General features: G+C 40.7%; 1 protein-coding gene across 6 annotated transcripts in view; it reads left to right on the top strand.

Moving 5' to 3' along the window:
* LOC148088127 (multiple C2 and transmembrane domain-containing protein 1-like) overlaps window positions 1–27,464 on the top strand; it is a 136,307-nt gene that overhangs the window by 69,886 nt on the left and 38,957 nt on the right. For 4 of the 6 annotated variants that reach the window (XM_087794670.1, XM_087794669.1, XM_087794673.1 and 1 more), the window contains 7 exons: window positions 848–941; window positions 6,778–6,880; window positions 7,624–7,726; window positions 8,323–8,424; window positions 8,685–8,759; window positions 11,653–11,772; window positions 21,375–21,491. In XM_087794670.1, the coding sequence (XP_087650796.1) occupies window positions 848–941; window positions 6,778–6,880; window positions 7,624–7,726; window positions 8,323–8,424; window positions 8,685–8,759; window positions 11,653–11,772; window positions 21,375–21,491 (714 nt within the window). The remainder of the gene's footprint in view (window positions 1–847; window positions 942–6,777; window positions 6,881–7,623; window positions 7,727–8,322; window positions 8,425–8,684; window positions 8,760–11,652; window positions 11,773–21,374; window positions 21,492–27,464) is intronic. The other 2 variants (XM_087794672.1, XM_087794675.1) reach the window with 1 other exon arrangement.

Here is a 27,464-nt window from a genome sequence, read left to right as displayed (position 1 = left end):
GCCCCCGCCTCGTCCCCCTCCTGGTCCTGCGAACGTCTCTCTTTCACACACTCTCCCCTCTCATCTGCTTTAGAGAGCTTCTGGACAATGATATCGCTGGAAACAGGCAGAGTCTGACAGAGTTGGTAATAATGAATTAAGTCTGTAGCCTGGCCTGACTCTGAGATTTAAATTATAATTACTCCTGTGGGGATGGAAGGGTTATTGCCAGAGAGAGGCAGAAATAAATTGAAGTGCATTTTTCACCCGTGCTTTTAAGACGCGCCGACATGCTCCTAGATTTGGTCTTAGTGTCCTTTTTCTATGCATGTGTTTATACCTGAGTGGGTGCGAACAAGGGTGAGTTTATTTATTTGGTTGTGGTTGCGTTTGTGTGTGAGTTTGTGTGTGTGTGTCCAGCTCGGTGGATCAGTGTGTTTCATCTGCAAAACCCCTCGGTGCCGACTTTATTTTTATCGACTTAAAGTCCTAAATGAGGGACTAGTTTCGGGATATTCAATCTTAAATCTGATAACATTACACTAGTTTTGACATATATTTAGAAGTTAGAAGTGGCTAGTTAATAAAAAAAAAGTGTAACTTATGTCCTGACCCTTACTGTTGATATGTAATATTGTGAGTCATTTTTAAAACGGATTAAGAAAAAAAACTTCCACAACTTTAAGTAAAAATAACTTTTTTTTCATTTCAATTTTTAAATATTAAATATTCTTAAATGTTTTATTATAATCCCTCTATATTATTCTAAAGTATATACTGTTCAGTTCAAGAATGTTTCTTCACTTTCTTCTCATCTTCTTCTCGATTTTGTTAATGTTTTTCTGACACCTTTTTTGTACCGTTTCAGAACTTTTGGAGGTCGTTCCGCAACCTGAAAGATGTGGGCATGGTTCAGGTGAAGGTCATCCGAGCTGAGGGACTGATGGCTGCAGATGTTACAGGTAAAAAACACAGATTGATTTTTTTAAAGCAATTTAAAAATTTTTTTTTTTCCATTTTCGTCAAAGTGATAGTTTACCCAAAATCCAAATTTTCTACTCACCCTTATGTCGGGTAATCTGTTCCTTTTTTGAGTAAGTAAAATTTTGCAGCAGGTATTCCAACAACAATTACATCTCAACAGCAAGACGTACATTTACAGCATTTAGGAGCCAAGAATCGCAATTAAAATATTTTTTTTTAACTAAAATACATGAATAAGTTGTTACAAAGAAAATGTAGATGGAAAATTTATAGTAAAAAGTTGAAGGTAGACTGGAAAACAGACCTGATGATAAAAATCCTGCCCAATATCTCCAGGAATCGAGATGTTTAAACAAAATTAGAAGTTCAAATGTTTTCTTTTACCCTTTATTTTAGCCTTAAATACCAGCCAATAATTTGTGGATCTGATAGTATTTTAAAACACCCCCAAATTGTACTCATTTATTCCTCGTCCTATTGTTAGCATTTCCTGACGTTCTTTATTGAATTATTTCAACAGTTTTTGAGTCATTTTTCTAAAGGAATGAATTGAATTTGCGAATGCATTTTCAAAACTATACTATATAATATCAACAATTGGTGTCGCGTTCTGGTCTCTAGGTGTTGGCGGAGGCTGTGCATTGAAAACAAACATGTTCTTGTAGTTTTCTAATGTACATGCAGCGTCAGACTGACCAACTGTTAAGAGAGTTTGGCCGGTGTCAGAGATCCACGGTTCTTCCATCACAATCTGGCGATAAATATGAAAGAAAAACGTAGGTGGAAAACATGAAGCCAGGGTTGGTAGATAAGATCAGTCTCTCTAATGATGTCATCTGTAATTTTTTTATTTATTTGAATGTGTCGTAGGTCTTTGTTTCCTCTGAAGGTTGAGCTTAAATAGCTCATTTTACTTCAATGGAAAATGGGAAACTTTCCCATTAAGTCACATCTTAAACTTAAAAAACTGTATTTATTATGTATATTTCTCAAATGTACATCCTTGTTTTGAAAATGTACAACAACCTCCTGTTTGTGCGCACACACAAAACAAAAAAAAGATGCCAGATCCGAGCATAAATCTTCCTGCGATACATAAGTCTGTGTAATTACTGTTTAAGGGACGACCGTCTGCGAGGAAGCTCATCGAGATTTAAAGTCTACTTTGTGCGGGACGCTAAATTTGTCTCTGCATTTTTAGAAAAGATGCCTCCTCCTCATTTGAATAATAGAGAAAAAGTATGTGTTTGAACCTACAAATCTCTCTCCCTCCTCCTGCTCCTTCTCCTCCTGCTCTCTCTGAATCCTCCATTCTCCATTAATTCTTAGTTTTAATTAGGTCTACAGTGGACAGGCCTACTTTTTCACACTGTATTATCCAGCATGTGCGTGTGTGTGTGTGTGTGTGTGTGTGTGTGTGTGTGTGTGTGTGTGTGTGTGGGGAGTTTGGCGTTCTCCATTTTAAACAGCCCAAGTCCCGTTAGCAAACACAGAATAGATTTGGGTTATTGTGTTGAAAGACTGGAGTAACCAGAGAGCAAAACTAATGGCTCAACTGCGCCGTTATTTCACCGCGAGCGCAAATGTTTACCTTGTTTTCACGCCAATCGTTCAGTCTGGGCGCCTCGGTCGTCTCCGTAAAAAATTAAAGAGCGAATTACAGTTGAAATATGCGGCTTAATGTCGGATCAAGTTTGTCCGATGGTGGATGGTGATACCAGTATTAAAGCTGCAATATGTAACATTTGAACATTTTTATTTGTTCATATTTTCGGTCAATTTTTTACCGTTATATCTCGCAGTAGAACTTGCTAGTATTTCAACGATGCTCTTCACAATGTAACTACACCTGGAGAGTCTATGAGTGTCATGTGACCAACAAACTGCTTTACTAAAGTGGGTCAGAGACAGTGTTTTCATATGAAGTACTGAGAGGCTAGTTTAACTTTCCAGGAAGATTAAACGAGAAACTTAAACAACAATTTGTAAACACTTGTACATGTAGAGTACTTTTTTTTAAGCTTACATTATATTGTTCTGACACTAGGGGGAGCCGGAAACACTAGTTTAAAACTTATTGATGGGGTCTTTAACGCCTCTAATTTATAACCAAAATAGACATTTGAGTAAATGAATAAAAAATAGATACAGTAGATATAACTTAATTCAGGAGGTCTCCTTCGGGAAATTCTTTTTCCAATTAGAACACAGCAATACAGACGATAATTCATAAAAAGAAAATAATTTACAGATTAAATAAGAAATATACAGTATATCTAAATAATTTAGCAAATTTGTAATTGGGTTAGGAAGCTAGTTTGAGGGTTACATTATACGAGCCAAACAAACCTTTTAATTCAAGACAATGTCAAATAAATAAATAAATTAGACTAATGAATCCACAAATATTTATTTTCTCTTATATCCATCTATTAATTATGATATATTTTAGACCATTTTTACCTTCTTTTAACTGTGGTTAACATTTTAAGGTGCAGATAATGAATAAGAAGACTTTATAATGATATTTATTATTTATTTAACCATGATGCCTTTTGTTACAAAGGGTCTACAATTTTATTTAAAAAAAAATCTAGTTCTTAAACCATAAATTTTCAGAGGAGCACGCGAAAAAACCCAGAAATAAGGCTGTAAAAAACAACTTATCTGTCTCCGCCCTCAGTGATGCAGCTCTATGGAAAGATGCTGTAGATAAATCGTACAAACAAGCAAACAGGCTGTGAAACACTGTGTTCCCGTCATCTGCTGGGATGTGTGCGCAGGATTATGTGTGTGTGTGTGTGTGTGTGTGTGTGTGTCACTGGCAGAAACAATTGCTCTGTAAGAGCCACATAAGAGCCCTCGCCACATGAACACCGTATTTTAACAGCTCAGAGCAAGAGAGGGTCGGGAGCAAGGTGAGCGACGCACAGAGGACGGAGCGACAGGCGGAGAGCGATAGAGGAGAGGTCAGCGCAGAGAAAGAGTCCTCCTATTCATGCTGCCCATCTCCTCCTGTCTTCTCTCCTCCTCCTCCTCCCTTCCTCCTCCTCCTCGCTCGGCCCGTTCCTCTCTCTCTCTCTAATTGAAGTGTTTTTGTGGAGGAGCCCCACTCCAGCCTGAGAAGGATAACTGAAAATAGTCTCTAAAACCAACAATCACTTTTGTCTGCCTGTTCTTTTTTTCCCACTGAGTGGCTGCTACTATACAGTTAGAGTATTTCAATAGTGCCACACACACACACACACACACAGACACACACAGACACACACACACACACACAGTTTACTGTGAGCCTTGATACTTTTGTGAGCCTTATCGTTAAATATCGAATGTAAGCTATAATTCAAGGCTGAGGAAGTCTTGAAAAACGGTCTTATTATGGTTCCTACTATGAACACTTGACATATTTTTTTCCCCTCTATTGTCATTTTTTTTTCGTTTTATTTTCCGCACAAAACGTCTTGTTCTTGGAAAATTATGAGGAATTCAACACATTTAATTCAAAAATAATTACAATGTATCATGTTTCTACTTGTAGATAATAGCATCATTATTCTACCGCACTTGTAATGTAATGTTTTATTTTTATTTATGAGGACGTAACTATTTTTCGCTTCTTCATTTGATAGAGCGTTGTCAATGATTTTCTTAAGAACAGAAGCTCTGCTAGTTTATGATAAGGTTACTGTTACGCAATCAATTAATTACAGTCATAATTATTGCTTTCATTTTTTAATCTTAATTTAAATCTCTCCTCTGTAGTTTTTCTTTGTGAAATATATGTTTTTGGTGTTGGTTTCTTTGTCGGTGTGAAGACAATGGTTGGTCACACCCTGTCGTTGACATTAATTGGTCATTAAATTGTATAAAACTTGTTTTTTTATTCATTTATTTACAGCTACTCACTTGTTTTATTACTATTTTCTAACGATTGAGACAAATGATTTCTGGTGCAACTCAAGGCTACACTCAAGACTAGAACCGCAACTGTTTTAATCCAATAAGTTACTTTAAAAGTACGTACGTTTTATTTGTAAACAACTTTAATACAGACCAGGGTCACAAGGCCATTTTTTTTTCTTATCTATCAATCGTTTATCTGACACAAAAATATATATTTTCCATTTTTTTTCAGCAAATTTTAATTAAAAAAGAGATTCATTAATGACAAATCACGATGAATGAATATCTCAACACTTGAGATCCTGTTCATGAGTGAGCGGACACTGAGGCTCACATTCTTCCATGGAATATCCTCGACAAAAATAAAATAATACGTCTGGGAAAAAAAAGGAGATTTTTGAGAAAGAAACTGACTGCACAATGATACATTTTTCCTCCAGAAGTGAAAAAAAGCCTCCTGGAAGCAATTACAGCAAGCCTTCATCTCCGTAGCATATTCATCCTCCACACTTATCTCCGGACACACAAATGAGCTGAAAACCCCTGTGGAAGCCACACCAGAGGAGAGGATGAGGGGGGGGGAGGAGCCTGGCTTGGACATTACCTGGATCATCATCATCATCGAGTGACGCTCAAACCCGAGCGTGTAATAGGTGAAGACAGACGCCTCTGGCGCCGGCGGCCAATGGGGTGAAAGTTCATCACCGGTGACAACTGGGCTGCGATGCCGCCTGTCATGTCATTAGAAACTGACGCGTGGTGTTGGTGGTGGTGATGGTGATGGGGGGATGTTTTCACCGAAATAATTTCCACCTCTTAATTTGGGTTTCAATTAAATGGCTGCTGATTGGTCAGGTAATTGTCTATTAAACAGTTTATCCATGACAATTAAGGAAAAAAAACATTTGATATGAACCTAGTTTTCTCAGGTTTTCTCTAGTTAAACACATTTAACTTTGTAAACATTGAGAAGTGTCGACGTTTTTTAAACACAAATATGTAGAAAAATCACTTATTTATTTTCAAAAAGAGCGACGTTTAAAAACATTCCACGGCCTTTTGTTTGATTTGGAGTCGCACGTGTCAACACACCGCGGGGCGACGCGTCGATACGGCCTCACACACACCGATATGAAAAGGTAACACCGACGGCCCCGGAATTGATCACCGTGACATTTGCTTTTCGCTCACCTCGATAAATGTCCTGCCCTTGTCACAACATTTGAGGGAAAATCCCACCAATCAATGACAATGACACACACACACACTTAAATAAATAAATGTATTATTATTATTTTTTGGATTTTCTCACCAACATATGTGAGTGTGGTTCGTGACTGTCAATCCCTACGATCTACATCATCATTGTTAGCTAACATCTCTTTTATTTTTGGCTCTTTTGGATCTTATTTTTTAAAAAAGAAATCCTGGCTAAGAGAGAGTGATTGATGTGAGCCTGTATTTTTTTCCATTTTTTTTTTTGGGTTCGTCAGCTGTCACCGGCAAATCTTTTGTTATGGATCAATTACTCGACTCCCTTTATCAACTTCTCCCGAGCTGAGGCACATCAGCAGCTCCTCTCTCCTCCTCCCCCCTCTTCCTCACCCTCTTCCTCCCCCTCTTCCGCCTCGGAGCAGACTCTTCTTATCTCCGACCGGTCCAGGAGAAACATGCAGCTGCTTTCCTGATATACTGTTTTTAATGTATGTGGCTGTAAACCAGGGAAAAAAAAAAAAAGTCATTACAATTCCGATAAGTCCGGGGTACCAGGGCCCTCCTGGGGTGCGGAGGGAGATGCCACTAGCAAGACAATAATAAAAAAAAAAAAGTCAATCTTTATTAAATATAAAAGAAGAATAATAAAGTTGTGTTTATTGTGTTTAATATCTGTTTTTTTTGTTTTTTTAGGGAAGAGTGATCCCTTCTGTGTGGTGGAACTGAGCAACGATCGTCTTCAGACGCACACCGTTTACAAAAACTTAAACCCAGAGTGGAACAAGGTCTTCACTTTGTGAGTCAATCGCACACACACACACACACGCACACACACGCACGCACACACACTCACGCACACATCGCAAAATAGCATTCAATTTAAACAATGACGGGGTGCTTCAAATCAGTTATTTTTGTTGTTTATCTTGATTGAATCCTTTATTTTTGTTGAATTACTGACTTTTAAAATGCTGTTAAAATCATAAATAAAGTATTATTGTAATTGTAATATAATAGTTGTGACAATTAATTATATTTGTGTACTTCAAAAGATGTAACAAAAACGTTTTATGTAATAATAGAAAAATAATTATACTCATATTCATGTATTTACATTCAAACCTTACCAATTAACTCCAAGTCTGGGAATTTATTTAATTTTCTATGACATTAATTTTAACTTGGAAAAACCATCTGTAAATAACAAAATAAAAGCATTAAAACTAGAACTTTGATATATATTTGAACTATTGAAATGTGGATCTCTGTCTGATATATGGAATGCGGATTAATTGAATTCCCAGCGATGGGATGTTAATTTAGTCTTTCTCTGGATCTATATCGTTCCCTTAGCCTCCTTTCTATACATATCATCACCTGTTCCTTGTAGCCTAGTTTTTTTCTGACACATATTTAACTTGTGAAGCGGTGCCACGCGTGCTCAGGGTCGTGTTTTTTGAACGATAAGAAAAGTTTCAAAGTTAAATTATGACATTTTTGAAGTATTTAGTTACAATAATAATTGTTTATTTTGTCCAGCAATGTGAAAGATATCCACTCGGTCCTGGAAGTGACGGTTTACGACGAGGATCGGGACCGAAGCGCAGACTTCCTCGGGAAAGTGGCGATTCCTCTACTTAATGTGAGTCAAAGAAGATTTTCTTGCGTCTGTGTGTTTTCTTTTTTTTTTTTTTTTCTTCTTCTTTATCCCAGTGGGAATAGTAAAGAGAACATAGAGGAACTAAGAGAATGGAAATACATCGAAGTGGATATAAAAAGCAGCGGTTATTTTTGCTCCTCCATAGATGAGACCGTTATTATTTCACAAGGAATAAAAGATGATGGGAGAAGGAGTGGAAAATAAACGCTAAAAAAAGAGAGATTGATAGGTGAGGCGAGTGAGAGATGGCAATATGTCACTGATCAAGAGACTGAACGACTGGATTTAGAAAGTAAAAAGAGCGACAGAAGAGTGTCTCTCATGTTATAAAAAAAAAAAGAAAGAAGAAATACATAGTGTGTCTAATATCCCCGCCGCGCCGCACTATTCCCCAGGACGGCTAATTTCTCGGTGACAGCGGCGCGCTGCGGCGGGTAATGAACAGGTACTTGTCAGAGTTGCCACAGTTGTTTTGGGTTCCCTGTCAGCACCAGCAGCTGGGGTTCAAAGGTGGCCCCGGGAAGCCGATTCAGCCGGGTATTGCCAGACAGACGCCTGTCATGTCCCTTCTCCCACAGATCCAAAATGGAGAACGCAAAGCCTACGTCTTGAAAAGCAAGGAGCTGACAGGGCCAACCAAGGGGGTCATCTTTCTCGAAATAGATGTGATTTTTAACGCTGTAAGTCTCTCTTGATTCTTTGCCCACCACCCTCTCCATTTTTTTTCCCTCCCCTCCTCCCCTCCTTCTCCCTCTTTCTCACCCCGCTGTGTCATTTCTCGTCCCTCTTGTTTTCGGGGTTTTAATTGTGGAAGACTCCCTCTCTTCTTTGTGTGCCCGTGTGTGTCCTGTCGCAGCCATCTTACATCCACGCATGTGCATCCCTCGCCTTCTCGCTGAAATATGTTCTCACCGCTCGTTGATGGTTGTCGCTCCCGCAGGTGAAGGCCGGCCTCCGAACGCTGAACCCCATCGAGCAGAAGTACATCGAGGAGGAACCCAGAGTATCCAAGCAGGTACATCAACAGCAAGAACTTTATTGGACTGGCGTCACGTGAGAGATGCAACACGGTGATTGAAGGAGGGAAAAAAAACCAGTGGTATTTGCTGGTCGTGCCCCCCCCCCCCCCAAATTCCCCCTCACATCCACTGTGACTGGTGAATAGAAATGTCAAGCATGTCAGCTGAGGGGTGCATAAGTAGATCGGCCGTCCTTATAGTCGGTCCTGCTGCTTTTCGCACTTCATTGTCGCGGCGCTCGGAGTGGACACATGACAAAAGAGTGAATGGCAGACGTGTCACATGAGCCACGCTGAACAGCCGCCGCCTCCCTTAACATAGGGTGGTCCTTATCTTGCCCCCCACCGCCACCCCAACCACACAAGGTACCCGCTCTTAATAAGTTGTCAAAATGTAGTTGAAGCTTGTTTTCTCGTTCAAGATTAAACTTGTTTTTTTCCACGAGGAACTCACACATGCGTCTGTTTAGTAAAATTTTTCTCTTCATATGGAGCTAAAGTGTCGCTAAAGAATCTTCTTCTTCTAGATAATTGTTATTTTTTATTGTTTTTCAGTTTCATCTAGTGAATTACTTTTTGAAGCAGGAAATTGTCTTATATAAAGAACTCCATTATCACTCCATGAACACAATATCGCTTTTAACTTCCTCCGAAATATCCTTTTAAATGTAAAAAAAGGAAATAGAACCTTGAGATTGACTCAATAATAGATTCACTTTAGAATAATAACACGATTATTGTTTCCCTCAAATACATCAAATACAAGTGAGAAAAAATCTGCTTTTTTTTTGCTGACCAACCAACAGCATAAAAAGTATTTACAACATCAACTGCAGTACAATTAATTTTTCCATGCATTTTCAAGAATAAATATGTAATTTTTTGCAATTATAATGTGCTCAGTTGAATAGATGAAATGTATATATTGGTTACTATTTTACCATTTTAACCATCTTGACTAAACTGACTCTAAACTGACTGAGGGGCCAACAGGAGTAACAATCTTGGCTGCAGGTTTGGGGATTTGAAGCTTACAAACTATGAAGTAGCCATTTTCAAACAGTTTTATTTCTGCATGTCTTTGATAAAAACATGATTTACTTTTTGATGTTGAATGTTTTGGGGCGCTTTTAGGTCTTTTCTGATGATACTGTTGGATATATTGATGAACTTAATTCCTTAACTATGACATGTACTCGGGTCTCACTCTTAAAAACCTATATAACAGGTTGAATATTATCTCCCCGGGTGCAAATGGCCTGCATGCCAAAGAGGCAATTTACTAATACTTTGTCGGCGTCACATCAATTGTAGTTTCTCTTTTATTGTCATAAATGAAGAAATTTCACCCTTTGCCCTCAATTATGTCTCAAATTCAAGTGTCGTGTATCGTCATAAATACGACAGGAATACTCAACAAGGTTATGACATTTGACCTGACAAATGCACATTTTGGATGTGTGAAAATAATCTCTCATGACGTTATTATTCATGAAGAATGATCAAGGAAATTGTTAGTAATCGTGGAGAAAAGGAAAACTACATCTTCCCGTCCTTGAGGTCGACAGGATCTTCGCCGGACATAAAACAACTTCATGTCGAGACGCAACATCTCTACCGCCACTTGTGAGGTCCCGTGTGGACAGAGTTGGTGCCGGGGCCACTCATATTTAAAACTCTTTCCAAAAGAGTTAAATAATGGCCCAGAATTCTCCGAGAAGGACGTTCCTCTGGGAGCACTTTCTCCTGCCGATGACCTGATTGGGAGGTTTGTGCAGCAGCTGGGATTATTCCCTCAATGGTCTGCAGCTCAGGGGAGGACAGTTGTCTCATCTTTGGCCAAATGCCTGTAGAACCCACAGGGAGCAGAGTTTGACATCCAGTCTGGGAACTGTAAAGCTCGTACAGGGACAGTACATCATCCTCCTAAACTTGGATCCTCGAGAAAAAGTACTTGTGAGGCTCTTGGTAAAGTGATACTTGAGCTAAAGTGTTGAAAGTGTCGTAGTGTGCTAAACAAAATGTGCCTCAGTAGCATTAAAGTGACGTAGACAAGAATTTAATGCAGCAGTGTAAAGATGTGAATCAGCAAATTCCACGCATTATCTCTGGGATGCACTGGGAACAACACATTGCAGAAGTAAAGACCAGGAAGTCTTCCCCGGAATCCCCAAAAATAGATTTCAGACCAAGTGCAGGACTTGTTTTGAATAAGATTGTGGGCTTCAAACTATTACATGACACAACATTCAGTGTGTCTATAAACTTAAATTAAAAGTGATTCATTCAACATTTTAACAATGAAAAAAGACTTCTAGACAAAAGTAAAACACTGTCTGAGTTTTTCTTCTGCCAGTTATATTTTAGGGCTTAATTATGTTAGTGTCAGACGGCGAATTCCGGGTACGAATCACTATCATGGCTTTGTTTTTTGTTTAGATTTTTATGCGAAAAAAAGGGCATCAGTGAAAATTACACCAAAACCGAAAGAGGAAGTCTTGCTCTTTGGTCCAGTTACTACCGTTTATGTTAGAAAAGGTGCCATTTTGTCCATTTCTGTGGGACTTCAAATCTTAGCTGATCACTTATTTGAAACAAGAGAAGATGTGTTTCATAGTTTGCAGAAAGTTTTGAGAAAAAAATGGGCCTTATCAAATTTGACAGTACATGATGCCAACCTAATACTCCTTTTCATCTGGTGCAACATACTACTATGGACAACAAACAAAACTTGATATCACATTTAAAAACCGCTTATCACTCACTATTATTGCTACTTTGTATTATTAAAGCAGAGTTAAATCTGATATTGAAATATTCTGACAAATCTATATCTGTCCATTATTGTCTTCATCTGTATAACACTACTTTTTCTGTCTTTTATCTTCAGCTGTTGTTACAAAACTTCAACCGGGTCCGGCGCTGCATCATGTTCCTGATCAACACGGGCTGCTACATCAATAGCTGCTTCGAGTGGGAGTCGACACAGAGAAGCATCTGTGCCTTTTTGGTACGTCTTTTACATTTGAAAACAAAGTTTCACGTGTGTGATCACGTAAAGTGCAGTGGATTTGGGACATTACTTTTTTTAGTACTTGTGTTCCTGGTCAAAAAAAAGGTGGTGTCACCACCTATATTACTTTGAAATTGAGAAGTTCAGTGGTGTTTAACTAGCATTCTAAGTTAGCATTCTTACTAGGTTTAAACAGGGTGTGTTCCGGGTGGGAGGGTCAGCTACGATCCCGCCTGAAGGCCTCGATGTCCTGCCGAACAGATAATCCGCTGCAGTCTGTTCTGATCTGTAGCGGTTGCAGCAGAGTACCACATGGTGATGATGGACTCAATGTCAGTTTAAAACGGCACCAGCATCAACCGTGGGAGATGGAATTTCCTCAACTGACTCAGGACCTTCTGGGCCGTCTTCATGATGAGACCGATGTTCATCTACCACTTCAGATCTCCAGTGGTACTCAGATGATGGATTAACTCCAAAATGTTAACCGTGGAGCTGCTGAGGATGAGAGTGTTGGGGGCGGCTGAAACTCTCTGAAAGTCCACGATTATCTCCACTGTCTTCTGAGCGTTGAAATGCAGGTCATCAGTCGATCCACCTCTGATCAGTAGATGGACTCGTCTCTGTCTGAGATAAGTGCGATCAGAGTGGTGTCGTCCGGAAACTTGAGGAGTTTGACAGACAGAGGGATGACTTGAGGTGCAGCTGTTGGTGTACAGGGAGAAAAGCAGTGGTGGGAGAACATAGCCTTGAGGGATACCAGTGCTGAGAGTCTGTGAGACGTTTGCCCAGCTTGACCTGCTGCTTTCTGTTTGACAAGAAGTCGATGATCCATCTGTCCAGACAGTCGGAAAGTTTGTCCTGGGGGAGGTCAGGCATGACTGTGTAGCACCTATTTCTGAAGTTTAATTTAATACTATTAAAATGTATTGAAAACTCTTGCTGGCCATGTAAACTTGTCTGGCCTTGCCGGGCCTTGAGTTTGACCCATTCCTTTTGACATCCTCACACTGGTGCAGACACAATTAGACGCAGGATGTTCTGGCGTCGGCGGCAGCTCAACACCTTCTTCCTGCTCTCTTTCCCCCCCCCCCCGTGTCTGATCAGCCGCTGCTGCTAAAGGGCTGACGTGTAATTGGACGTTTTCTGCCGTTGCATGATGGGTCCTCTTCCTGAAGATGACAAGGAAGCCATTTAAACATGTCCGCTTTCCCCGCGACTTAAGCAGCCGTCGGCCCCTGTTAGATCCCGGCGTGTGTCCGGGGAAGGCGCGTGTGTGTGTGTGTGTGTCACGAGTGTGTGTGTCGGTGTTGTACGGCGGGTCGCAGCGAGACACGGGTCAGAAGAGACCGAGTATTGATCTGTTAACATTACACTTCCGCTTGTGAGTCTGAAGTCTTGCACATTTTTTTTGGTCCTGTCTGAATGAAAATGTCAAGACACGGATGTCAAGAATGGCAGGAGAAGATGAGACGGGGGGGGGGGGGGGGGATTCGCTTTGATAAGGGGGTCTTACGTGTACATTTAAAATATGTACAGCTGCCACTTCCTGGTTGTCATATTGATCCCGTTCGTTTCTGGGCCAAGGACAAGAGTGTTTGATAGTTTAAAATAAAGTCTGAAATTTAGGGTGTCACCCGCGTCCCCTCCATCCCTCCATCCCTTCCGTCGCTCTATTGTGATTCTGTTTTCATAGGAGTATGCACTTAGCTAAAAGCATCGCAGTATTTAGGACCCTCTCCTCCGCACAGGTACTCCCTCCCGCTCTACCCTTCCATTTCCTCATGCCGCTCTCATTCCTCCCTCACTTTGAGAGGCCTCTTAATCACTTCGCTCATCTCTTTAAGTGGGTTTTTATGGGGGGCCATCTGGCCAAGGTGGTGCGTTGATGAAGGTGTACGGCTGTGTGTGATTACAAGCATGTGTGTGTGTGTGTGTGTGTGTGTTTCTTTTTCTGTCTTTTACCTAGACAGATGTTACACTTAACTTTTTCCAAAGTGGCGCAGGCTGCAGAGGTGGAGCCGCGAGCCGATCGGCATCAGAACTTATAAAAGTGTGCATGGAGGGGGAGGATCACGGCGTGCGCTGGTGTGCGTCGGGTCGGCGGTGTGTGTAAGAGAAACAAAGCTAAGCAGTTCAAGGGATTCTCAACTAATATAGTTGTGTGTCATAGGAAAGAAAAGAAAGTTGCCGTCACTTTTTCTTCCTCATACGTTCGCCTTTTGACTCCCTCGGTCGCTAAGTAAACGTATTTGTTTGTAGTTTTATTTGACTGATGTGTGTAAATGTTTCAGTGTCTGTCATTAGTACAGGTGTGTGTTTTTTATTGTGGGCTAAGTGCGTGTCATTAAACATTAAGTACGAGTGTGTACATGTTGCTGTAAGTGCTTCAGTGTGAGTGGAATTGTGTTTGAAGTACTTGGTGTATGTTTATGTACGGGTTTAACTATTATAAATGAGCGTTTTGATTGATTTAAACATCTTTATTCTTAACACTTGTCAAATTTAACAGGCAGCAGTTCACAAAAACACAATAAGACAAACAGTACGCCTATTAAAAATAACAACATAATAATAATATGAACATAATAATAATACAATAAACACAAAATTTAATAACCACAAATATTATTTTTTTTCAAATTAAGTAGCCTGACTGCAGTGGGAATGTAGGTGCGGTGTTTTAGTACTTCTGTTTTATAAATGTATTATCATTTATTATCATTTTTGCAATGCAAGTGTTTGTTAATTACCTTAATACGTTTTTTTTATTTTCTATTATTGGTGTGTTAACTACACAATACAGTTATGTATTTCCTTTCTGATTTGATGAGACATGGTCAAACTTTGAAGATACTACATTTTGGTAGAGTTCTGTAGTTTTTTCTGGATTTAGAAGCAGGTTTTGTCATCCACTTTCCTTCCTAACAAATGTACAACTACTACTTCCTAAGCACTAAACACTTTGGAAGGATCTTCCTCTCTCTTTGCGCTTGATGGATCTACTGACTCCTTCAAGAATCATCTTAAGACGTTTTCATTTGTTCAGGCTTTTCCTTGATTTTCTGGGACTCCTGTGTTGCTCTCGGAGTTATCTTGATCTTTTAAGTATATATTTTATTGAGTATTGTTTTGATTGTTTAAGCGCTTTGTGACCCTGGTCTGGAAAAGTGCTATATAAATAAAAATTACTTACTTACTTGCTCTTTTCCTGGACATGTCCTCTTTTTGGGGGCTTTTTGTGAAGTTTTTACAGCATACACAAAGAACCCTGGTTAAGCGTCTTGTTGGGAATTCAGCTAAAGGAGTTAACCGAATTAGAAGTCCCAAAATAAAACATCCATGTACGCCGCACAACATGACATTTTAAATGACCTGATCGAGATTAAAGACCGAAAAATGCTGCAGCACTAACATCACTTCTGCAAGTCTTGAAGAGGGAAACTATTAGTTATTTTTCATCAAACATTATTCTATTAGAAAGTTGGTGTTTTATTTATATTTGATAAGGCATGTCAAATCTAGCCCTTGGAGGGGGTATGCACTGCTGCAGTGCTTTTCTAGTTGTGTAATAAAAAATACAGCTTTTATAGTGAAGACCATTAAGATCAGCTACTGGATTGTCATCGGTGGAGTATGTGTGTGTGGTGTTAGCAGTTATGCAAATATCAGTATCAAGTTTTGTCCCAATAATCAAACATTAGTTATCTAAATCTCTAATAAAATAAGGGGTTCATTGGAAATATTTGTCTTAATGGAGGCACTAAATCTTCTTAGGATAGTGGATAGAATGTTTAGCTAGCTTCAGGTGTTACATTTTAACTTTATAATGTTTCCGGATATACATGCATGTGCACATATGACAGGCGTGTCATCGTCTTAAGTGCCGCACACGCCTCACACACGCTTCACCGCAGAAATCCGCTCGTCCTGAGGATGCCGCCATCATGGCAGCTTGGCCTCAGGCGTTGGCACACAATGGCTCAGGACTGGACTTGCCTCCTGTCCAGCGTGATGCTTGATGGTCATGCGTGTGCACCAGCGTGGGCGTGTCTAAGTGACGCCGACTCCATGTTGTCGGGGTTAAGCTCCCCGCTTCCTCTGCACACCTGCGAGTCCTCGCCTTCCATCGGTCCGTCCATCCATCCCTGCTGCTCTTTATCTCTCCTCCCCTCCTGTTTTTTCGCTGGGCCATTGTGGTGTTTCTTGAGCGGTGTTGGGTTCTGTTTCTCTCGCCGCCGCCGCCGCCGCCAGCTCTCCCGACGGCCCCGTCAAGACAAGGCTGTTATTGCCCCGGGGACACGGGCCTCTGCCGCTCTTCCTCCAAACAAATTTGCTGTAACTTTATCTGCAATTGGGCCCTGAATTGGGAGCAAATACAGGCAGCTTTGTGAGCGCCGGAGAAGGGCGAGGGCAGCGAGATGGGGGTTGTTGCGGAGGCAGGGGAAATGATACCGGGGCTCTTTTATGTCAGGCAGAGTAGAACTCTTATCAGGAAGAGAGCCCAGACAAGGGAGCTACTTCTAGAGGAAACTGGAGCACCTATCACCTGCTTTGCATTTAGATAAAAATTCACCCCTACTGAAATAAAAAAAAAAGGGGGAGAAAAAAGAAGGTAGAGAAGCAACCATCAGGTGTGTGTGAGGGTATGTGTGCCGGGGTTAAGACGTGATGGCATGTGGTACACACACACACACACACACCAACTCCAGGTCTCTTTAAATTGCTCCTTTGACTCCTTCAAAAGAACCCCCCCAAAACCCCCCCCGTCTAACTTTCAAAAGTTTATAAAGTCGCGGGGTTCGTCTTTGCCCACAGCAAGGGACAGATTTGAAAGATATACTTTCACATTTTTCCTGCTCTCATGATTTCCCAAAAAATGAATGGAAGTTGAAATATAGTGGCACGACTAGCGCGGAATACAAAGTCAAGAGTTTAATCACAAGAGATAGACTTGAGGAGAAATACGCGGGGTCTTTCTTTTTTTTTTTTTTGTGTAAAGTGGTGTCACAGTCTCTCGCACAAGAGCAGCTTTATTTTTCCTTTCAAGTAAACTCTTCTCCTACGTAGAACCCACTGGTTTTTGAGAAGTTGTGCGGAGGTGCTTGAAAGTTTTGTGAAAGAAGAAGCAGGTATTGGGGTCGGAGGTGCAGAGCTTCAACTTCAGGGACGAGACTCGGCAAACACCAGCAACAGGTGCACTGTTATCAGAACACTCAGCGATTCGGGAACCAACCAGGATTGTGGTTTAGCTCTCGCAGTTGTGACCTCACTGCTGCATTTCAAGGATTTTTTTGGGTTTAATACACACTTAAAAAAATGTTTTGCCATCCTCGCCCATGAAAAAACTTTTTTCTTAGATATCACTCCATTATTTAACGCTTGAGAGGTTTTAAGTATTTTCATACATATGACTTGTTTTATTTTTTTAAGATTAAAGTAAGTCTCTCTGTTGCAAGAGTGTTATTTAAGGTTTTTTGGTTTGTAATGGATGTAATCTAACAATTTTCTACTATAATCTAAAAATTGAACCATTATCTAACAATCTCCACATGTAAACTAACACTTTTAAAAATGAATCTTGCAATTTTCAGATGTAATCTAACAAATTTTAACTGTTCTGTAACAATTTTCTGATGTAATCTAAAAATGTAACCGTTATCTAACAATTTACAAATGTAAACCAACACTTTCTATATTTAATCCAGCAATTTTAAAATGTAATCTAACTAATTTTAACTAATCTGTAACACTTTTCTCATGTAATCTAACAATTTTGAACTGTAATCCAACCAGTTTTGGATGGAATCTAAAAATTACTTATTTATTTCATACTTACTTACTTAAATCAAACAATTTTGAACTGTAATCTAAAAATGGAACCCTTATCTAACAATTATAACATGTAAATAACACTTTTTAAATTTAATCTAACATTTTTTAACTATAATCTAACAATGTTCAGATGTAATCCAACAACTTTTAACTATAATATAACACTTTTCAGATGTAATCTAAGAATGTTGAACTGTAATCTAACACTTTTCAGACTTAAACTAACACATTTTGAACTATTATCTCACAATTTTCAGATGTAATCCAAAAGTGTTTAACTGTTCAAACAATATCAAACATTTATTAAATAAAATCAAACCATTTTTGTCACTGTTAAAGTGCTTTGTAAACCTGGTCTATGAAAGGCGCTTCACAAATAAAAATGACTTACTTACTTACTTAAATATCTAAATCTAAATATTTTGAACTATAATCTAGCATTAAAAAAAAAGTTAATTAAATCAACGTCAAACAATTGACCACTGTAATCCAACAGTTCCAAACCCAAATCAAACCATTTTGAACGGTTAATAAACTGCAATATAGTTAAACAATACAATAACTACAACTGTAATTGGACAATTTGCAGAGATCGTAAGAAGATGTTTATTTAAAGATTAAAAGGGAGCAAAAGGCAGAAGACTTCTAGTTCTAGTTTTCTACTCGCTGAACAGAATCTTTAATTCAGACTTAAATTCATATTCTTTAGTTTATTTATAATTAATGTTACAGAATTCCGACTCGATGATGATGTGATCAGTGTTACTTCAGCTTTCCAAATATTTGTCAAAAAACTTGTTTCTTATTTTATAGAACACATTGGATGACTTCAATGACATCAATTTCCAACTTTGTTCCGAATCAGTACAGCAGGGGGCAGTCTAACACCACTCTATAGCAGCTGAGCAGTGATCACAAGCAGGACACTTTCCCCTTCCACCACCACACCCCCCCACCCATCCACCCCCTCCTCCTCCATCCTTCCCCTCTTCTCTCCTCAAACTTAACAGAACTTTCACTGACTATCTGGCAACACTTAGTGCCAGCGTGGAAATTGATGTGAGGGAGATAAAGGCAAACTCTGAAATCCAAACTTCAGTCTCGCTCCATTGAGACAGAGCAGGGGGAAAAGTTAGCCCGGTGTGTGGTTAATGTAAGCCAAAGTACTGAATATTACCCTCCCACGGTGCCGCCACTCCGAGCCTGACAGGACATGGCTTGTGTTCGGAAAACTTACGAGACGGAACCCACGAGCTCCAGTCACACACTTCTTAAAATACAGAAGGTTTCTTCTCTTCCTTCTCCTTTTTTTAATGGTCCAATCCTTAATTTCTAGTAACAAGCGAACAACAAAGTGTTGTCAACGTGCATTAGTTTGCTGTTTGTTTATTTGTTTTCTCCCATCAAGAAGCATCTGCTTCGCTCGGCGGCGAGAGTCTTTATCAATTAGCAAATGTGTCCAGTTCAAATGTGTCTCACGGCTGACGATTTGTTTTCCAGATAATTGAGCTTAAGATCAAGTACAGTAGGAACATGGATCACCTCAGGGATGTAGCATTTGATGTCGCTAAAGAGGCCGGTTGGGCTTTGATTCCCCATCCAGTCATCTTCTAGTATTTTTAAATCACTTTGTTTTAAATTAGTTAAACTCCACTATTTTTACTTTCTTTTTTTGTTGTTGTTGTTGTTGCTCGAGTCTATTCCTATCTTCTGTCTCCATCCACCATGTTTTTTTTTTTCTTCCTCCGCCTTCCTCTGGTCACTGACATCCACAGCAGGTTCCCTTCCCACTCGCTCTTCCCCAGGCGACGAGTCTGCTATCTGGTGTAGGGACGGGGAGGGGGGTGCTAGTCTACCATCACCCGGTGCTGCTGGTAAAGGTCCGAGGCACCGCAGGAACCCTGTTACCCAGCCGGGGGGGAACGGAGTCGGGGCAGGGCCGGGGCCACTGCTGTGCCTAGGTGTCCGGTTCCTTTCCAGCTGCCAGTCAAAACTTTGCCTTCAGCGATTCCAAGTGAAAAGGAGGAGGAATGAAGGGGCGCAAAAACAGGTTAAGCACCCCCGGGCGAAACTGAGAGATACATTTATATAAATATGGATCGTATAAGCTGCATAAACAACACAGACGAGAAGATTTTTTTTTATTTAACACCAACTACATTCTCTTCAAACTTTTTTTTAAAGCGTTCTACAGACATTCTACAGTATCGTCTGGTCTCTTGAAAACAGTGTTTTTTAGCACATGAAGGGGCTTCTCTTGTGGGACACATGGCTGCAGACAAATAATAATATCTTCAGCATTGAGGGAACAAACTTGCTCATATTTAATTAATGTCTATTTTTGTTTACCAAGTGTCAGTTTGTTAATTTTACATGAAGTGACAGCTTTTCTTTTGTTCACTTTACCAAACTTTCCCCGCAAAGAAGCAGTGTGTGTTTGTGTGTTTGTGTGACTGTGTGTGTGTGTTTGTGTGACGGTGTGTGTGTGTGTTTGTGTATGTAATTTACTAGTTTTTATTATTATAAAAAAGGTCTTCAGCACTGTCTTGATATCAATGCTGAAATAGTGAAATACATTTATATATTGTATTGTGTATCTACTACTACACAATATTTAGACACTTTCACATTAGATCTAATCACATGTGCAGTTATCGTTTTGTAGTATTTGATTGTAGCTCATAGAAGCCAGAATAAAAAAATTAAAAAAATAGTTTAAAATGTGTTACTGGGAAGACTTATTTTGCTATGATGACACTTTCAGTTTATAAAAAAAAGATTTAAAAAAGATGAGTAAATAGGTCACATTTAGGTCTTAATATGTAAAAAGTTATTTATAAGCATTAACACAATGTTGGCAAAAGATCTCAGATTTAAGCATAAATGTAAAATGTTCTCATGTTTTGTTTCTTTGCCATTTTGACATAAATCTGACATTTATTGAATAAGCGGATGTTAAATTATTATGTTAAATTTTCCATCTTATTAAATAAATGTTTTAGTCTTTATTGTTAAGTAGGCGAAAAAATAAATCTCCTTTAACATTCAATAGTTTTTGTTAAAATAAAAGAGTAGTTTTATGAAAGAGAGCGAGTGTTAAGGGAACATCTGGTTTAGTTAAGGGGCTCTTTAATTATAAATCAGGTTTTGTCTTCACAATAAAATAAATCCTTTCAACTGCCACAACCGTAGGGAAGCGAAACGCAGTTCTCTCATCATCACGAGTGTTTCCCCCCCGAATGGTTCCAGACCTGCCAAGATCCCAAAGAAAAGGTTAATTTTCCGACGCTGCTTCTCTTGTCGGGTGATGAGGGAGGAGGTGTCGGGGTGATGCCCTTTTGGCAGATGGGTGCTTTCGGGGTTAGAGTTGGGGCATCGCTGAGTCTTTTGGGGATGGAATGAGGGGTATTGGGGCTTGGAGTGACGGGGTTAGGGACTTTCGGGTTTTTTTCTTGGGGGGGGGGGTCTGTGGGGTCACATGCTGGGGGGGGGGTTCGAGTGTTGAACGTGGAGGGGTCGACCACAGACGAGGCGCTGCGTGACCTCCACTGCGGGGATGATTGGCACGAGGGATAGAGACTGTGACGGCCGGTGCTCGTTCTCAACCATCAGTAGAAGTGACGGACATTTCTGGAGGTCACTGCGGTTCAGAACCTTTTGTTTATTTTGGCTTTGTCGTATTTTATCAGTCGAACGTGTGAAAAACCTCATATTATCACTAACCTCAAGTCCCTTTTACTGATGTTTATTTTCTTGCCTTTCAGCTTTTCGTCCTGTTCGTCTGGAACTTCGAGCTCTACATGATTCCGCTGGTGTTGCTTTTGCCGCTCGCCTGGAACTACATCCTCATCTCCTCGGGGAAGGACACGAGGCAAGACACGGTGAGTTCCCCGCCACATGCTACCTGATATCCATCCGCCTTTCTTCTTCGCCTTTTTTCCGTGATGCGTTCTCGCTCTTCCGTCGTAATGAGCCGGTTTTGAACGTCTTTTATTTCATTTGAAATCCCCGAAAGTCTGTTTTTTTTCCTCAAGTCTTAATGAAGATGATACAAACTCGATAAAATGTGCTTTTTGTTATACAAATTTAAAAGTTAAAACTTTTTTTTTTTTTTCTTTAATCAAAAAATTCCATCAGCCCCTCGAGCTTCTTCTGAGCTGCGAGCTAACATTTCTCATTTTGGCTTCTTTGAGCCAAAGAATGGGCAGAAATAATGGGCTGTCACCTTGAGCTACGTTACACCACTTATACCTGCAGCCGTATTTATTTAATTCATTTATTTATTTCTTTATATCTCTATACCAATTAAACGATGTCAAAGCGATGTCATGGAAAACAGACGTGTTATAATCACCGCCGGGGCTTCGGTTCGAGAGTGAAAGCGAGAGCCGGTCGAAGGCAAAGCGTGAACAATGAAGTGATTAATTTTAATAAGTGCCATTTTTTTTTTCTGAGACCAACTTGGAAATAAGCACTTAACAGATCTTAGAGTCTCCCTCATCTCTCTCTATGCGCATTGCATTTAATGGCTTGGATTGAATTTGTAACGGATATTATTATGTTTATTTTATTATTGTTGTAAACCAAATTGCCTCATATCTTGGAATCTTTTTTTTTTTGGGTCGTTTGAAAAGCTTCACTCAGCATAACCACCTTTATAAGCGATATTCTATTATTATTATTATCCGTTTGCAAGGATAATTTATAATCCAGGATTGAACGCTGATAAAAAGAAATCTCACAGCTGCTGCTGCTACCATGAGATACTCGCTCTCACCTGTAGATGGCGACATTGCCTGACAAATGCCTCCTCCTGAACCACAGCTTGATGACTTGTTCCCGCCGCTTCTGCTCATCCAGGTTCAATGACTCTCCCTTTTTCCATGCACTTCCTAATTAAACTAAGGTTATTGCTGTGACATCGAATACACTTCATACGTATCGGCATGTGCACGACGACTCCCACTTCATGACCGATCGCTTCTTCTTCTTCTTCTCAAAGGGACTATTGTGTCTCAAGTGCTGCAGGAACTTTTTTTTTACGACATTTTGATACCGTTGATTTGTTTTCCTGGTAATAGAAATACTTTTTTTGTTATCTCGGCTCTCCGCGAACTTTTATTGTGCTGAAAAAGTGACATTTCTTTAGGAAATCCGATCCTGCTTGATGGCGCGCATTAGCGCAAGCTAACGTGCTAACATTTGATATCGCTACGTAACTCGGTTGAAACTATTCCTAAAGTCTTTTGTTTTAATTTAAAGCCCAATTTTTAAGAATTTTATCAACAAATTGAATACATCAAATGTTGACGAAGTTAATTATGTAAACTCTTTGATAGTCGCTGAAAAATATCGACTTTTTTTCCCCCCGTCGTGTACAGCTGGATACATCTGCTACATCCATGCTTTGTCAACCCTCTGACATCTTGTGCAACCTTGTCTCCCCTCCCACTCGGCAGAGAAAGGGAAAAAAGAAAGGAAGAGGAAACAGCTTTCTAATTACTCCAAGCGTCATGCCAAACTGAAGTATTCTTGCTGAGTCGAGCCGAGGGGTCAGTATCCGGAGCGCCGCGGCTTTCCAACAATCCGGGGGTTAAGGTAATGCCAGAGGAATCTCTGCGGAAGATCAGAAAAGGAAAAATAAAATAGGTTCCCAATCAAGGGAAAAGACCCGTGAGTCATCGGATGGGTTCACCGGGAGTCTACAACCGCTCGGGGGGTCACTCGCCTGTTGTGTGGTTACATGCTGCTCCCCGCAAACAGATCCGGGATCAGCGCTCCTTACACTTGCTCCAACCTTGACCGGAACCTGCTTAGCATTGGGAGCGTCCTCAGAAACAGCGCTTTGAAAAAAAAAAGAAAAAAAGGTGACGCACCAGCGAGGTCGCCGACCTCCCCCTCTTATCATGTAGCAACCTCGACCCTTGACCCCTCGCTCTTATTTTTTTCTCCCCCCCCCCCCCCCGCTCTCCTGCCTGACCTTGTTGTTCTGCAGAACCTTTGGCTAAAGAAAGATCTCCGGGTTTGATTCAAGCTATTTTTTCGAGCTAATATTGAACTTGTTTTCAAATCCTTCACATCTTTCCTCAAGCTGCCAGACGGCTTTGGTCAATCAGAGGACACAGCTCGGCTGGAGGAGGAAGAAAAAAAAGAAAAGAAAGTACTTCTGGAGCGTGCGCGGAGATTAACGAGCGAGGAAGCATCTTAAAAAAGATATCCCTCCATGCCCTCCTGTTGGCCCGGCGGAGACCCTCAGCAGATGTTTGAGAAGGTGTTCGTCTAAGCGTGGACCATCTTTGGAAGGGCACGCGGCAAACACGCTGATGTCTCTTTCCACCGCGAGATGACGGGCAATTAGGCCCTCGTCACACTGGAGGAGCATCCTCTTTATCCAGCGCTCCAGACCATTACGGAGATCCCACCGTTTAATCAGCCAGACCATTAGAGAGAAGGAGACCTTAATAGTCCGAAGACGCTCCACACTTACGGCGGCCACGTCCACTCCCATGGTGAGGTGGACCTGAACTGTTGATGGTCAGTTTTTAGGTTTCACCCAAGGATCTGAAAAAAACATATAGTTTAATGACATTTTTATCTGTAGTCATGTTTTTATTATGATGTTTATCACTAAAACTGACACTGAATTATAAGAATCAGAAATAAATGACAGAAAGCCGAACGATTCGTGGGCCACTTGGGGTCCTTTGACTTTATTTATGTGGCCCCTAATGTAAAACTATAGAATCTGATTAAACGTCTATGACTGCTAGATTATGGAAACCATCCTTATTTAATATATATTAAAATATAGTATGAATTTTAGTGAAATTGGACATGTTTGATTTTTTTATGGGATTTTGTCCACCTTGTCACCACCTGTACTATTAACGAACTCAGCTAAAACGCTACAAATCTCCGTTATTTATGATTTTTATGTTATCAAAATAACACATTTTGGATTTTCCAAAAGGGTCATCTGCCCTTCCCAAAAAAACCCTTCACTTAGAGGTCAGTAGTCTATATTATACTCAGATTTGCGACTATTTCTTATGCTACAAAATAAATGGAAATAAAATTAAAGATAAATATTTGGATAGTTTATCCCCTGAATCATTTAACAGTTTTTTAAGCCCATCAAAACAGCCACATTATATGACAAAATGGTTTTAATTTCTTGAGAAAATCAAGATGGTTGAATTTTCAGGACGTCAACTATAAAGTATGAGTGAATTACAGTAATCTGAAGCTCGGAATGTTTCGTCCTTTTACAGTTTTATTTGCCAAATAATTAACCTCATCAATAATTAACATTTTATGTATTCAATTTGTTGATAAAAATTCTTGAAAATTGGGCTTTAAATTGAAACAAAACAAAACATTTTAAGAATAGTTTCAACCGAATTACGTAGCGATATCAAATGTTAGCACGTTAGCTAGCGCTAATGCGTCTACGTGCCATCAAGCAGGATCAGATTTCTTAAAGCAATAAAAACATGTCTCTCGTGTCACTTATCGACAATAGTCACGCTTGTGATTGACGGACTCTTAACAACACTATCTACAGGACATCTACAAAAAAATATTTAGACATCATTATCTAATCAATATGTTACTTCCTGGAAACTTTCTTCCCGCGTTCGAACTCGACGGCATCTCGATCCACAGAGAAGTTCTCCCTGGTTCACTTCGCAAGGTACTAATAACGTCTGCTTTATTTGAACTTTGTGTAATTTCTCCACGAAACGTCTCATTGCCATTTTTACATATTCTATTTTCTTCCCCCGATTTTTGCATCTCAAACGAAAACCCTGCCTCTCTCAACACTCAGCATGTCTTGACATCTGCCCTCATTAAGAGCCACGCTCAACACAGAAGAGTAAATATTAGCAGAGCCGCGACGGGTAAAAAAGGGAAACGCAGCCCTATTATACCTCAACTTCTGCGAAAAGTCACACCTCCACTTTTCCTTCATAAAACTACGAGTGTGGAAAGAAAGGCAGCAGAAGAGAAAAGGGGAGACGGAGTGGGAGCTGGAGACGGAAACGAGAGAGAGGCATTCAGAGAGACGGAGCGTCACAGGGAGATGGAGGCAGCGCTCCTCGGCGCAGAGTCAGACATGGCAGTTGGTGACAGGTGACAAAATCAAAAGGTCATGTCACTTTTAACTGGGAGCGCCTGTGCCCCGCTGATTTCCCCCGTGCCAGCCCCCGACATCATCTCGCTCATCTCGACTCCTTCTCCGCGGCGCTCGCTGCCTTTCTGTCGCCGCTAAACTGGCAGATCGAATGGCAGGGCTGGCAGGCGGAGAGACAGGCGACGGGGCCGGATTTGAAGTGGGACGGGAGCATCGGGAGCATCAGGAATGCCACGGCAGAAATCCTCCCCAGCCTGCCTTTTCATCATGTTGTCTATCGCTCCCTTTTCCCCTTCCATTTGTCTGCCTCCCTTCATCACTCTGAACCTTTGTGACTTTGTGTCTTTGCTAACAACATCGGCAGCGATGGGTGTCTACCTCGCCGCTTGTTGTCGGCGGCGGCGGCGCCTCTTGTTTGTTGGTTTTTCCACTCTAGACTTTGAGACTGTAAAGAGCGTCTGCTGCGTACAAGTAAAAGTAAAAACTGCCTTAAAAAGAAAAAGGCTGTTGGCTATGGGATGTTTTTCTTTTTTTCCAACTGATGACAGATTTTGTGCTGCTTTCATGAATATGGAGCCGCCCTTCTCACCCCCCCACTCTTCGGTCTCCAGCAACGGTAGCACCCCGGCCACGCTTCTATCTCGCTCCCCGCTGGGTGAGCCCGGGCCGGGGCAGTGCAGATGGAAGGGCCCCCCTCTGAGGGCCACGGCTCTGACAGCTTGTGAAGGGCCCACATGGGTCAGCCACGCTCAGCCAGCAGCCCTTATCAGACACGCAGCCCTCCCTCAGTCTCCGGGAAAACTGTGGTGTAGGCAACACACTCGCAGACGTACACACATGGACGGTGCATACCAAGTAGGGCCTTGAGATCCCCCAGCCAGCCAGTCCGCAAAAACCTCAGCAGCTGGAGAGGTTAAAACCCCCTCACGTATCAAAGAAGAAGAGCAGCAGGAGGATGGAAAGAGAGGGATTGAGCTGTTAAAAGAAAAAAGGAGGAGAAAGTATATCTTCATGTAAGATGGAATGTCTGCCTTGGCGTCAATTCCCCCTGCAGCTGTCATTGGGAAGGTTAGGAGAGGAGATAGTAGAACGCTGCCTGGACATAGCGAGGGAGAGCGAGCGGGAGGATCTTGAAGAATTGTATAGTGGAGCGCTGAACTGGCTTCCTTTTTTTCCCAGGCCATTCGTTCCAGTGACACTTTTTACCATTTACCAAAGGAAAACCCTTGAATCTCAGCAGCATTCAGCTCAAACAATGGATGTACTGCTATATTTTTGCCTTTTAACATTATTCTTAAAGATGGAGAAATACGCATATATTCAATACTTGCATACATATAATGTGACCTTATAGTTAATAGTTAAACGTTGTTTGTAAAGCGCCTTTCTAGACCAGGGTCACAAAGCGCTTCAAAATCAATACATAGTTAAAATACATGCTTTGAAAGATCAAGACACATAAGACAAACACAGGAGTCCCAGACAATTGGGAAAAAGTCTGCACAAATAAAAATGTCTCAAGATGTTTCTTGAAGGAGTCAGTAGATCCATCAAACACAGAGGGAGAGGAAGATCATTCCCAACAGCCTGGAGGAATTTCTCTCCTGTGGTCCGAGGCGTGTTCAGGAACCATCAGTAGATTCTGATCCACAGACCTCAGAGCCCGAGCTGGGGTGTAAGGCTGGATCAGATCACTGATGTAAGGAGGAGCCTGACCATG

This window comes from Callionymus lyra, chromosome 1 (genome assembly GCF_982586985.1).
Source record: "Callionymus lyra chromosome 1, fCalLyr1.hap1.1, whole genome shotgun sequence".
Lineage (NCBI taxonomy): Eukaryota > Metazoa > Chordata > Actinopteri > Syngnathiformes > Callionymidae > Callionymus > Callionymus lyra.
This window is presented reverse-complemented; position numbering and strand designations above follow the sequence as displayed.